We start from the raw sequence: 14026 nt of genomic DNA, 5'->3' as shown, positions 1-14026 counted from the left end.
CACATGATGGCAGCTACATTATAGCCACAGCCACCCTGGGGCGCACTGACAGAGGCGAGGCTGCCGGACACTGGCGCCACCGGGCCCTCTGACCACCACCAGTAGGCAACGGGGGTGAAGTGTCTTGCCCAAGGACACAACGACCGAGACTGTCCGAGCCGGGGCTCGAACCAGAAACCTTCCGAACTAATAGTGAGTGCAGTTCTTTAGGAAGATAGTAGGCATGTTTAAACTCATAATTCTGCTAACTATTGCAAGCTTTTATAAAAGTCACTGCAATAATTTCAGTATTTTCACACAGCATACGTTCTCTAATTCAGCCTGCGTTTTAGCCAATTTCTGTCAGTACACCTATTAAGAAGGGCATATGTTGCGCTACATTTTTGAATTTAAAGGCCAGTCTTTAGTTTCTGTGTCCAACGATAAACAGGTAATGAGTGCGGATTTTGGTTTTTTAGCTTGTTTTCAGAACATCTACATAAAATGTTGTGTTTCAGTGCAGCTATGTTTCAGACCTGGGAGCTCTGTCCTAAATGTAATTATTATAACTTGTTGAATTTTCAGCCATTTTTGAATTGGTAGTTTTCTGATTTCCCATAAGTCCTCCTGGCTTGCTCCTTCCACGCCAGCAAACGGGCGCAGTGCCGTCATGCTCCAGGTTCAGTTACAGAAGCCAAGACAAGGGCCTTCTGCTGCCCGGTCCATACAAGATACTCAGTTTACATGTGGGAAAAGGTTTTTCCCTCCTTTCTTTGTGCAGTTAGGGAAAGGAGAAATCTATGACAATAGTTAAATGAGAAACAGTCACAAATACATATGTTGGGAAATTGTCATCCACCTGGGATCTACACATACATATTCTCTTACCCTAACCCAGGGGTGTCCAACTCCAGGCCTTGAGGGCTGGTGTGCTGCAGGACACACCCCTGCCCTAACCCAATACCCAACTTCTCACTGTGGCTGTAGCAGGCCATCTACTAATGGGAAGGTTGCTGGTTGGATCCCCAGCTGCTCTGGTCTACATGCCAAATATCATTGGGCAAGATATTGACCCCAAGTTGCTCTCGGTTGCATCCATTGATGTGTGAATGTAGATAGAAAGCGCTTGTATGGGTGAACGAGGCACTCTGAGGTACAGTATATAAGAACCAGTCCAAATGTGCTCTGTGGGACTGGGCTGACATGCAGGTAGAACAGAAATTCTTCAGCGCTTCTGGAAATTTGTGGTGGAGACGCTGTGATCCAAGTTCTCCAGTGTGGTGCTGAGAGCTCCACTCTCCAGAAGCATTAATCACAAGCCCGCTGTCCCCCGACTGATTACCTCCCATCAATCTCAGTTTGCCGAGCCCTCGAACAGGAGAAAGCCTTCACGAAGATCTGATTAAAAATGTAACTGACTCATAACAGGAGCGCACGACCGGTCTCTGAGTCGATGCTCTGTGACAGAACAAAGGCGAGAGCACAACTTATCTGCTCATCTCCAAATGTACGTTCATGTGATTATGCAGAAATCCAGGTCTGATCCCACTGAGGAGACCTGCTGCAACTGGGAGGTCTGGAAGAGAACCAGTGGAGGTCTGTCGGCGTGCGTGTGGTACTGCAGACAGGAGGGGGAGTGACTTTGAGAGTGTCTGAGAGGCACATCCTGCCTGCAATTAAGGTGGAATCAGAGAGAGATCTGTGCTGCCTTGATAATGAGCCTCATCTGAATTATTAACTAGAGCTGTACCCCCTGGACCTGGACTCCCATCAGCCCCAGCCACACCACAACAACAGCAGATGCACACATGTACACACACAGAATCTTCAGATCCATACAAACCTCTATTAAATCCATTTCGGCATGTGCAGGAACTCCAAACTAATCCCATTTGCAAAGAAAATAAGGGCAACACATTACTTGGAGTGGTCCTCATAAGGCATTATGAGGCATCAAAAGCTCTTATAAACTGAGTGCATAATGATTTATTAAAATTGATGCATAGTATAATGAGTACAATATGCAGAAAGTTGGGGTGAATACTTTATGAGGCAACTCTCTCATTAATCACATTAAAATTTAGTTCAATTTCAGATGCATGATTACATTAGAACGTTTTCTCGGTGATTCCAGTGGGATCGTAATCAGTTTGATGCTGCTGTGAACTGATGGACTGACTGCACACTAGCACCCTGTATTATGTTTCGCTATGATGGTAAACCTACAACTGGTTTTAGTTTTTAACGTCATTATGGGATAATTCACAGACTGGCTGGAAATTTCCTGCCGTTTTCATACAGCTGTGGGTGTTTTAGCGCCTTAATACAGAGCTCTTCATGTCACATTTCAAAAAAGAAAAATGTCATTTTGTAATAAACGGAGGAACATTGGTCGCAGTGCATATACACAGATCTGTGTATGGATCACACATCAGCGGTTTGCCAACATTTTCTTACCTTAATTGATTTGTATGAAAATTAGAAATTCCAAAAATTTGAAGTCCTGATGACCAAATGAAGCCCTGGCTGAAAATTGAAATACATCTTTAATATGAATATTACTACTACTAATTATACTTATTATTGCTTTGTGCTGATTGTTTACAGCTGTCTAAGCATCGTGAGACACGTGCCTGGAATCAGAACCTAAAACAATTTAAAAATCAAAACGATTATATAACATGTAAAAATATAAAAACAAATACTATATTTAATACTAAATATATTCCACTATTTCTTGTGTTATCTTGAATTATTTGATCTTTTATTAAAAGTCCTGCGTGTTGTCTCCACTGTCCCACAGATGCTGGAGGATGAGGAGGGTTTCTTTGTTTTCTTCTTTTCTTGTAGTCTCTTTGTCATTTTTCATACTGTGATTCAGATTTTTTTTTTCCTTTAGCCATGGTGATTTTTTATTTTTTTATTTAAAATGATCAATCAAATATTTTGGAAAGTGGCCCCTCTCCTGGTTTCCTCCGTGGACCTCCAACACTGTTATTTAAGTTTCTCCAGTGTGATATTTTCAGTTTTTGCTTTAGTGTAGTTGGTGTAGCCTTCTCTCTTAAATTATCATCAACCGCAAAAGAACAAAATTATTCAGCATCTGATAAATCTGACAGTGATTCTACGTGGGAACTATTTTTTTTCCCCCACACATGTGTTAGTAAATCAGGCACATTGTCTCGATGTTTGCAAGAAAATGTCACAAACTGATCCAGCTCCAGATCTCCTTCTGTATCTGAACATTTGATTCATGCAGGAGGAGTAACATTTAAAGAGTAACATTTAAAGAGCAACATTTAAAGAGTAACAGTTAAAGAGTAAATTTAAAGAGCAACAGTTAAAGAGCAACATTTAAAGAGCAACAGTTAAAGAGTAACATTTAAAGAGCAACATTTAAAGAGTAACAGTTAAAGAGCAACATTTAAAGAGCAACAGTTAAAGAGCAACATTTAAAGAGTAACAGTTAAAGAGCAACATTTAAAGAGCAACAGTTAAAGAGCAACATTTAAAGAGCAACAGTTAAAGAGTAACAGTTAAAGAGTAACATTTAAAGAGCAACAGTTAAAGAGTAACAGTTAAAGAGTAACATTTAAAGAGCAACATTTAAAGAGCAACAGTTAAAGAGTAACAGTTAAAGAGTAACATTTAAAGAGTAACAGTTAAAGAGCAACATTTAAAGAGTAACAGTTAAAGAGCAACATTTAAAGAGCAACAGTTAAAGAGTAACAGTTAAAGAGTAACATTTAAAGAGCAACAGTTAAAGAGTAACAGTTAAAGAGTAACATTTAAAGAGCAACAGTTAAAGAGTAACAGTTAAAGAGTAACATTTAAAGAGCAACAGTTAAAGAGTAACAGTTAAAGAGTAAATTTAAAGAGCAACATTTAAAGAGTAACAGTTAAAGAGTAACAGTTAAAGAGTAACAGTTAACAGTTAAACACTTTCCTGTTCTTAATTTTCCTCTGATTTTCCTGCCACCCAGGCAGCCATTGCTCTGCTATTGAAAAACCAGTGCTTTATTTTCCAAGCACCCATGTTTGTATTGGGTCATCAAGCCAGACGGCTGCTGTCCTTATGATAATACATAGACATTAATGGCTGTCTGGAGTGCTAGACATTATAAATGTGAAGATGAATGATCTTCACTGGACTCACTTTCCTTAGCAACACTCAGGGTACATTTACATCTATTTAAATGAAGATGTGTTAATGAAACTTTTTTATTGACTCAAGTCACCATCATCATTATTATTGTTATTTTATGTATTTTAATTATGGGATGACCTGAAATGTCTGTCCTGCATTAACTGTGTCATCAAGACTTGATAACAAGTGGAACAAATGGCTTTACAAAGCTAAACCTTACTGCTATCATGCAAGAGAAGCTTTGCATGAGGCACATGTGTAAGTTATATGACTGAGTCTCGTATCATTAAACCAACGGAAACCAGCAGGAAGGTGAAAAAGGTCAGAACAATCGTAACAACACGTGAACTGAAAACAATGGCTGCCTGCAGCAGCAGATGATGATATATAACCACATTTCAAAAATGCAGCAGCATTGATGAAAGTAGCTAAAGTGAGTAAAATCTCTTGGGGAAATCTTCTAAGGTATTGTTAGTAACGCCCCGACTTTACACGCTGCTGTTATCGGACTGTTGTCTGGCGAGGCCTCTGCTCATCATCTGAGCCAGAAACTGGAACATTTTGAAGGTCTGGTAGACAACACAGGGAATGTGTACTGGGTCGGCATTTTACGACACCACCAGGCACGATTCCCAAGATCCGCCTGCCTCACTGACTGTTCTGTGTCTGGACTCTGTTTTCTCTCTGGAATTTCTGTCTGAAGACAGTTCCTTAACAATTTATTCCAGCTGATTGAAGTGTGAGGGCTGAGAGCAAGAATATTATGTGCTATTCCAACCACTATGACTCATTTAGGCAGTGAACACCCCGCCTCCACTGCTGGTGCATCCCTTGTTTACATCCCAGTCCTTCTCCAGATTGAAGCGATATCTACTCAGATGCCTTTTGTAGAAACTGACAAGGCAACTGATCCCTTTGGACCAAAATCAGCCTCCTTCCCATTCAGGCCCTCACCAGCTCTTCCCAACTGTTTTCTCTCCATTCACAAGACTGATCAGATGAGTTTACCACAGTCTCAGACTCAACCACCAACCCCCCTCGCCTTCCAAATTCCTCTTCTCGTTCCACGCCCCCAGTTAACCCAGCCCCAGGCCTGCCAACTCCAGAGCTGCCTCTCCTTCTGCTATGCCTTTGTGATAATAACAATAACTGTGTAGTGGTGCAGAGGGCTTTCTGTTGAGCTAGCGCCAGGCCGGCTGGCACGGGGAACCCTCTAAGCTTGTTTCACCATCTCCAACCAATTCCCCTCTGTCTGGGCTGGCACTGGAGCATCACAGGCATTAAGGCTGCTATCAATGTGCTCAGCAGCAGGGGCCATCAGCACCACTCACGCACTCGCTCTATCTCTTCTCTTTCCACCTCTCTCTTCCTCTCCCACTCAATATGGAATCCAGTTCAAAAAAGGCTTTATTGGCAAGACAAATAATACTTGTTCTTCTCTCTTTTCTGCTTTCTCTTTCTCATCTCATCACCTTGTTGTCCTTCTCTATCACCCACAAGTGGATTCTCAGCAGAACACGGTGACGTTCCTCAGCCCGGGCAGTAATACAGCAAGTGCTTTATGATCCAGATTAGCAATAAAGATTCAGTTTTGCTCTCTGTAATCAGGGACACAGAAGATAAGCTAATCTAAAGTCAGTTTGACTGTTTTAATGCGGACATCATTTTGGATTAAAACTGATTTCCAGCAGGTGAAAATGCAGCCCAGAGGAAAGATTCAATGGATGTAATTTGCTTTCTTTTCTTCTCTGCAGGAGTTAAAACATCATTATCAATACTTTTGTTGTGAGTTCTCTCATAAGTCACCGTGTTAAAGTTTTTCAGTTTAATCTGTGTTACTGGAAGGTCACTGGAATAAGCTGTAAAATTCCTCCTTGCCTAATGATCCTCGTGTCTACGTGCTTTCAGACAGGATGCTGCATATGGACGGATGACATGATCGTGAGCTACTTTATTAGTTACACCTGTACAGTCTAAAGCAACCCAGGTTTGCCTCATTTTATCAAACACTGTGTTCATTTTACTGAAAAGATTTTGCTTTGGTGTTGACGGCATGGGTTGGAATTTGTTCTCTAAAAAATATATTCTGTTCATATGTAAATAAAAAGAGCCAAACGATACGACTCCACCTTTACAATTGTCCCCAGTGACAAAAATCTAAGATACCTATATCTTCATATTCACTAGCTGGGCCCACGTCCTCATTTTAAGTTTGATAGCGTTTTAGTAGGTAAAGGTGAAGCTTGGACATGAATTGAGCTGCGGTTTGGGGAAGGCCTCGAAGGGGACTGGCGACGGCTGCCGGGCCTGGCAGATCCCCGTGTACTAAATAGAAGTGAAGAAGTTAAAGAATTGAAAACAAGGAGAGAGGGAGGGGCACGTAAACGAGAATGAACAGCTCGCAGAACTGGGGGAGCGTATACAGATGAGGCCCGGAAGGAGCGTGTTTGGAGGCGTGGCCCTGCTCCTGAAATTCCAGTACATTATCTCCAATTTTCATCAAAGGCTGAAAGATACGAACTGAGGAGCTTAAACTGAAACAGAATCCAAATTGTGCTGTAATATATATGTAATATTTACATATTAGTTACTGTCCTCGGCATCGTACTGTTTTACCCGACCATAACACTGGAAACACAACCTGTGCTCAACCACGCTGGTATAGTAAACAAACCTGATGCTTCCCCTACATCACGTCAGGTGTTTAGCAGAGCCACTCCAAATTCAGAAGACCTGGAGCTTGTTCTAACATGAAAAGCATAAATATAACTGCATCCCATTTCAAATAGCTAGTCCTAGTACTAGTTATTCTGTGAAACCTGCTTGGCTTTGGTGAAACTTTGTGAGGATTTTTAAAAAGTGTCTCATCAGGTTCAGATCAGTTCTAAACACGTATTTGATCTGCGTTCATGTGTAGATTGCTGGGAAAATATGCCTCCCCTAAGCTGAGTTCACTAATGAAACTCTACAGTCGTTCTGGTGCTGAATATACCAACGGAAAGAAACACTATAGTCTCTCATGACCAGTCTCTCATGAGAGACAGAAAACAAAAATTAATACATATTAAGTTGCTGCTTGTCTTGTGTTCATGTCATTTTATCGCAGTCTGATTACCACAGGCATACACCCACAATGAACCTCTAACATGCTTCTTCGTAAAGCCTTCAGGTAGAGTCAGATCGTTGCTGCCTACCTGCCTGCCTGCTGCCCAATCTGTGTGCAGTACAGCCTGCAGACAGGCCACAGCTCAGCACATCCATTCCCACGCAGAGCCACTTGTGAAATGAACATAACAGTATGTGTGTGTGTGTGTGTGTGTGTGTGTGTGTGTGTGTGTGTGTGTGTGTGTGTGTGTGTGTGTGAGACAGAGAGAACGCACCCCCCTCCCCCGTCACCACCAGCAGCACCGAAACCACCCACAGAACTGAACTCACTTCATACAGCCAAACACAGCCTCCCACCTCAGAGCCAATAACAAACATGGCTGAAACACTTGACCACAATTACTGAGCCACAGTCAGAGAAATCCATACATAGTCAGCAGTTCAACCCTGCTGCCACACACACACTGCCTGTGTGTGTGTGTGTGTGTGTGTGTGTGTGTGTGTGTGTGTGTGTGTGTGTGTGTGTGTGTGTGTGTGTGACAACAATCAAAGAAATCCACATACGTATCATTGGAGACAAGCAGTGTGTGAAAGCATCTGATTGGCTGCTGTGGCCTCAACAGTGTTTGTCTGAAGGGTGCACGGGAAGCTGCTGGCCTAGATATGGAGACACAGCCCAGTGGCAGGGCTGAGCAGCAGCTCTCAGACGCGATTACACAACAGCTCTTAAAGACTTCTTTTAGCAGCAAGACTTTGATTGGATCTTATTTCCTTCCCACTCGTCCCATTCATCCAGCCAGTCATGTACTCACAAGCCCCAACCCCTCAGTGTGAGGGTGTACACATATTCTACTGAAATGTCAGTGCCTGCGTACGTTTTTAGGTATTATATACCTATAAACACACTGCGTTAGAAATTTCATTGAAGCAGTGTGCACGTCTCTCTCTTACTCTCTTTTGTTGATGAGACTTATTGTGATTGAATCAAGTTGTTGTTTTCACGCAGGACTTGGAGTCCGTCTCTGCACCAATCACCTATCTTGCCACACCGGCCAATCAAAACCTCCAAACAAAGCTTCAGTGGAGGTCAGCCAGGGATCACGCTGAGCATCCCCCGGTCAGCAACAAAAACAAGACTCAGGGAATTAAACCCTGTCATATCCAGTCTTGTTTATCATTGGTTTACGTTTCTTTGTTGTTGTTCTTTCACATTTTTACGTGGATTAATCTGCAACTCGGTTATGTTCAGTTTTCAGCTGGTATAGAGTTGAAGCTTGAAGGAAAAAGTTAGTCAAATAAGAAGAAAGACGCTCACAAAAACATTGTAAGAATAGGATAAAATGTCACACACAGATTAATCCCACTATGACCCTGTTTCCTCTTCTTCTGCATGCCTGATACAGTATCCTCTGGGTGACCCACTAAAGCAAAAACACCATGGCAACAAACCGCGGCTTTAAAAAGCATCCACATTTCTCCTCCACCTGTTACAAACAAGACTGTCAATTGACTGTTATGGGGATAATTTTTTCAGTTGTATATTATTAATGCAGCTCTGAGAGGGCTTTAAAGTTTATAAAGAAATCATTCTGATGATGTCATAGTGATGTCATCAGAATTTTGTAACCATAAAGTCAGCGTGTACACCGTAGAGAGTTTTCAGTTAGAGCCTTAACGATGACAGAAGAAAGTCTGTGCGTCTCATCCTCTGTAGCTTTAATTATGAACTCTTTGATTTAAAAAATAAACTTCTGCTCTCGCTATATCTGTATGTCTACTGCGAGTCCCCACTCTTTCTGTGGAGACTGTCATCATGTTTAATAAATACATTGTGTGTTTTCACGGCGCCTGTGAACCTGAGTAAAGATGGGAGAACCTGAGGCCTCGTCCGTGTTCTGTTACAGTTAACAGTGTGTTTCACTTTTTAAAACGCTCATTAATTGCAGCACTGACCCTTGCATCCCACTGAGGGAACTCCCACTGAGACCATAAAACACAAGTGGAGACAGAGCAAATCAGGTCTCTAATGATGCAAATGTTCTTGTTATTTACGATAAAATGCAGTTCCGTTACTTTTGTGTTTAATGTAACTTGAAGCCCACTTTGATGCTTTATTGACAGTCTCCTGTTGGTTTGTAAACGAGAACGGTGTCAAACAGTAGCTACGAAGGAAAAACCCACATGTGAGGCGTGGAAACAAAAGACTAGTAATCCTAACACAGAATAGGTGATAACCTTAAGTAGATTACAGCTAGCAGTCTGAGATTACCCTCGTATTAATTTGAATGATAATCTGTAGTTACATCTGTTTGCTGTGACACCCACTGTTACCCTTTAAGCCTCTCTCCTTGTGCCATGCTTTCCCACAGCCTGTGCGTAACTCGGCGTGCGCGCAATGGATAGTAGGGGGCGGGGTGGCTCCAAAGGGTTTATCCCCGTCACGCAACCGACGGCATAGGTGACAGAAATCGGACAGGAGGCTCACTATGTCCCCGATGTGACCGCGGGGAAATACAAGCTTACGAGCGCAAATGCGTCACGGCTCGCCTACCCGGGAGGAACCGTGAAGAGGGGAGTTTGGGCTCCGTGTGGCTTCTCCTGTTTGCACACGGTGGAATTCCTGAATGCAATGAACCCAGTGAACCCTTATCCAGCCACGCTCATTGCCCCTGCTCACACACTGTACTGTGGAGTGACACGAGGACACGCCACTGACATAAATTGCTGGAACCAGGGTCAATTATGTGGCTTTGAGATATGCAGGAAAGGGGGTGTGCTGCAGACACAGCTTGAGGCTAAACATAGTGTAGGCTAGTATTGCACTCAAACCTTTGCTGTGTGGTGTCAGAACATTCTTTCATGTGGCCTACCTTCCACCCGGCTGAACTGTTGCTGTCGCCTTTATCCTTAAAATAAGGAACAAAGCGAACCATCCAGTCGTATATCTGGGACAGGGTGAGCCTCTTCTCCGGGGTGCTCTCGATGGCACGGGTGATGAGATCTGCATACGACAGGTTTCCCCACGCGTTCCGTCGGGAGGACTTGGCTTTGCGTAGCTGGCCGGCCACGTCGAGGGCAGCCCCGGACATGCAGGCGGGAGCGGCCACGACCGGAGCCGGGGCGCCGGCCGGATGCTTGATCTCGGCCGGCGCGCCGCCTTTCCTCTCGCCCCGGCACGCCGGCACGTTGTACTGCTCCACTTTGACTGCCGCCAGGGCCAGACCTCGGCTCGCCTCCTCTCCCCCGGGGAAGTCTTCCGGACACGGCAGCGGCCAGGTGCACGACGGCGGCCGAGCGTGAGGCTCAAATTCCGAATCGATGTCAACCTGATGCACATCCACGCCGCTGTTCTCCATCATCATCAGCATGATCTCCCGCTGAATAGATGTCAAAACCGGGCAAGGTCACAGTAACAAAACGCGTGTCAGTGTTGACGTGACAGTGAGTGAAACTGTCCAAACGGGGGTAAAAAGATGTATTTGTACAGTTTCACACACAGGGATTATCAGCAGCTGTGTGGCATATTATCATTCTCCTCAGCGCAACAATGTGGCATCACATCAGGACAGATGAAGGTGTATCCAAGGCATCAAAAGCAGTATCAGTCTCTCTTCCATGTTAATTGCACAACACTGGCTGTGTGGCTGCATGCACAACCGAGTGACGGTCAAACATCCAGTAAAAAAGCCAGACACACTTGGAGAATGTCTCTGTTCGCGCTCCGGCTGCAGCAACAGTTGATCCTTGACAGACGAGGTCCAGAATTCTTATCAAACTCCCCCCAAATTAATTGACTTCAGATTTTTCTCCAGGCTCTGATCCCAGCTCTGCTGGCGCGTTTTGGCAGGTTGGCCAGTGAAACAGAGCCTATTTACTCCTTTAGAAATCAAAACAGGCTCTCATGAATCATTCATGTGAAGCCGTAAATTTCCAGATGAGAGAAAAAAAGAAGCCTCTCGTGGGTTTGTTTGGGAGCATCCTCTGCCTCCTCTCCGCGCAACCTGACTCGGTGTGGTTTCTACCTTTGTCTTCAGCTTTCCGTGCACGTGTCACATGGGTACCGTCTCTCTGTCTGTTGCTCTGCCTTTATTCTACAAGTCTGTGTGTCTCTGAAGGCTCCAAGCCACTCAACTGTAGCCTGGAATAAAGTGGAATAAGTGCTGCTTCCATATAATTGGACGCCGCCTGGATCAAGTCACTCCCTCTAGAACAGGTTTCCAGAGAGGGAGGAGTGTGTGTGTGTGTGTGTGTGTGTGTGTGCGTGTGTGTGTGCGCGCGTGTGCGTGTGTGTGCGTGTGTGTGTGCGCGCGCGTGTGCGTGTGCGTGTGCGCGTGTGTGCGTGTGTGTGTGCGTGTGCGCGCGCGCGTGTGTGTGTGTGTGTGCGTGCGCGTGTGCGTGTGTGTGCGTGTGCGTGTGGTGAAATTTCCGACAATACTCTAAAAGCAACCCTTTCTATACAGCAGACAAATTCATTTATAGACTTGTGTTTTAAAATAGTCACATTTTTTTAAAGAAACAATTGAACTGACGGACTTTTTTCTAATCCCACTACAAAGTCCGTCCATCAGAACAAGCCTGTCTAGAAACTTCTGCCAGGTTAATGTTTGAAAGTCCAACTGCCTCTTATTAGGAAAGCAAAACTAATAATTTACCACGAGAACACAAACTAGAACTGAAATCATACGTATAATTAATATTTTCTCCCATTTGTTTTGCATTATTATTTTTGTAGCTTCATTCAGTGAAGTATCTGAATGAAACCTCCATCCAAAGGATGCATTTCTGGGTGTAAATGTTATGAACTGATCCGGTTTAAACACGGTCTGAACTGAAGATAAAATACTGCGTTCACCTTGCAAAACGCAGCTGATGTTCATCTTTTCCTGATGAACCCTGATATTGTTTTGCATTTTTTAAATGTGGCTACAAGAACGATCGTGGCCATCTTGTTATTGTGTGATTAGTGTTGATTGGTTACAGTTAAAAGATTGTTATCAGTCTGCTTGTTAATAGAATAATAGAACATAATGCAGAAAAAGATTAAACACCAAGGTTTGTGTTCGGTAATTAAATCCCTGCAGTAATTATAAGAGCAGCAAAGGTTGTGTAGTATGTCCCAGTATCTCAGTCTGGGACTTTTGGCTTTGCCGTGGCGTCAGTTTGCACAGGTCACAGAGGGGCTGTGGCATGCTGCCCAGTAGCAATACTGACACTAAGTGCAGGTATTTGAAAAAGTCATGGCTGGGGGCGGAGTTAATTTGAACAGATATTGGAGATCAGCACAGCGAGGAAGAAGCAGATGAAACATGAAACATCAGAAAACAACAGCACACAGTGGCTGCACTTGTTTCCAAGTCACTACAAAGACTTTATTTATTCAGTCTTCAGTCTTCTCCACGGCAGCGGCTGAGACCAACCACAGACGCCATCACGGTGAAGTAGATATTTTGCTGTCATCTTGAAGCTTTGAGATCAGGAGGGTTTGAGACCAGAATATGATGAGTGACAGAGGAGCCCACCCACTCCCAGAGGTCCTGGCAGAGGGTCATTCTGGATCCGGAGCTGGCTTTAGGTTTCAGACACGGAAACCTTCATGCGTCTACATGACCAACGTTAGCACCAACATGGTCTGTCTATTTATTTTTGGCACTGCAAGTGCCTGTACACAAAGAACCCTGACTACTGCTCTGTGGGATGCTGGGACACTTTGCATTTTAATTTCATTGTATCTTCTACTGCATTACATTTATCACATACACCAGTGCAAGAATCTTAAGATGTAACTGTGAGCGGTTATTTTATTATCTGTTAACCTCAAACACACAGTGTGAGAGCCGCTCTGATTCACTGTGTGAGGATCATCACCTGTGTGCTGTGCTCCTCGTCTCCTTCAATGAAAGGTGGAATCTGAAGATCTTTCATTGTGGCAAAGGCGACACAATTTCTATCCCGAGAGGATTAAAATAAAGAAAAGCACTGAGTGTAGTTTTACTGTAAAGCAAGGTCGAGGTGGGTGAAACACTGGATTTTAACACAGGAGAGCGCTGTGCATGTGAGTGACTGAGCAGAAGAAGAACTAAGGAACGGTTTCATCACAGCCACCCTCCTCCTCATATATCTGTCTAAAAGTAGACGGAAAATCCAATGAGAGAGTGGACAGAGGAGCAAATTCTTCTTGTTGACAAAGTCCAGATGATCACAGTGTTGTAATTTAGGCTTGTGAGGGCCAAAGGAGGACGCTTCCAAGTCTCCTCGGTGTGTTTCTCACACACTGCTGTCTCTGGGTGGCCCTGAGTCCATAAAGCTCGCCCCATCAATGGCCGCTCTGTGTCTCGTAAGCTCCTTTGGAAACCCCCAACGCTGATAGAGGCTGCCACTCTCTGTCAGCCGGTTGTCAGTGACAACCATAAACCTCAAATGCACATAAATGGAATGCTTTCACAAGAACTAAATGGACCTATCAACAGAAAGAGAGCCAGCGATCAGCGTTTGTGTGTGAGAGAGTAAAGGAAAAATGAGAGCGAGCGAGATGCTGTAAATGGGAACAAAGAGAAAATTCAAAACACATGGCTCTGCGGTTTTCCGAGGAGATTTTTATGTGCCACAGAGAAGTTGTAACAGGAATGCGGTGTGACTCCTATCATATGGAATGAAAACACTGAAGCGGTGCCAGCAGGGTGGATATAGTGTGGTCTGCTGTGGCTTATGGCAAAGTCCTCGTCATCACGACTAGGTGATGTACTGCCGCAGCGTAAACACGAGAAACATGAGTCACACGGCCGGACGCAGCGTGAA

General features: G+C 44.0%; 1 protein-coding gene across 1 annotated transcript in view; it reads right to left on the bottom strand.

Annotated features, from left to right (window-relative positions):
- foxo6b (forkhead box O6 b) overlaps positions 1-11402 on the bottom strand; it is a 40616-nt gene extending 29214 nt beyond the window's left edge. The window contains exon 1 of the mRNA XM_085446036.1: positions 10102-11402. Coding sequence (XP_085302162.1) covers positions 10102-10599 — 498 coding nt within the window. The 5' untranslated portion in view covers positions 10600-11402. The remainder of the gene's footprint in view (positions 1-10101) is intronic.
- Positions 11403-14026: the final 2624 nt, after the last annotated feature.

The sequence above is a fragment of the Copadichromis virginalis genome, linkage group LG22 (genome assembly GCF_057382275.1).
Source record: "Copadichromis virginalis isolate Kocher_CV1m ecotype Utaka linkage group LG22, C_Virginalis_male_GT1.1, whole genome shotgun sequence".
Taxonomy (NCBI): Eukaryota; Metazoa; Chordata; class Actinopteri; order Cichliformes; family Cichlidae; genus Copadichromis; species Copadichromis virginalis.
Note: the sequence above shows the minus strand (reverse complement) of the source record. Positions and strands in the feature narration are given on the sequence as shown.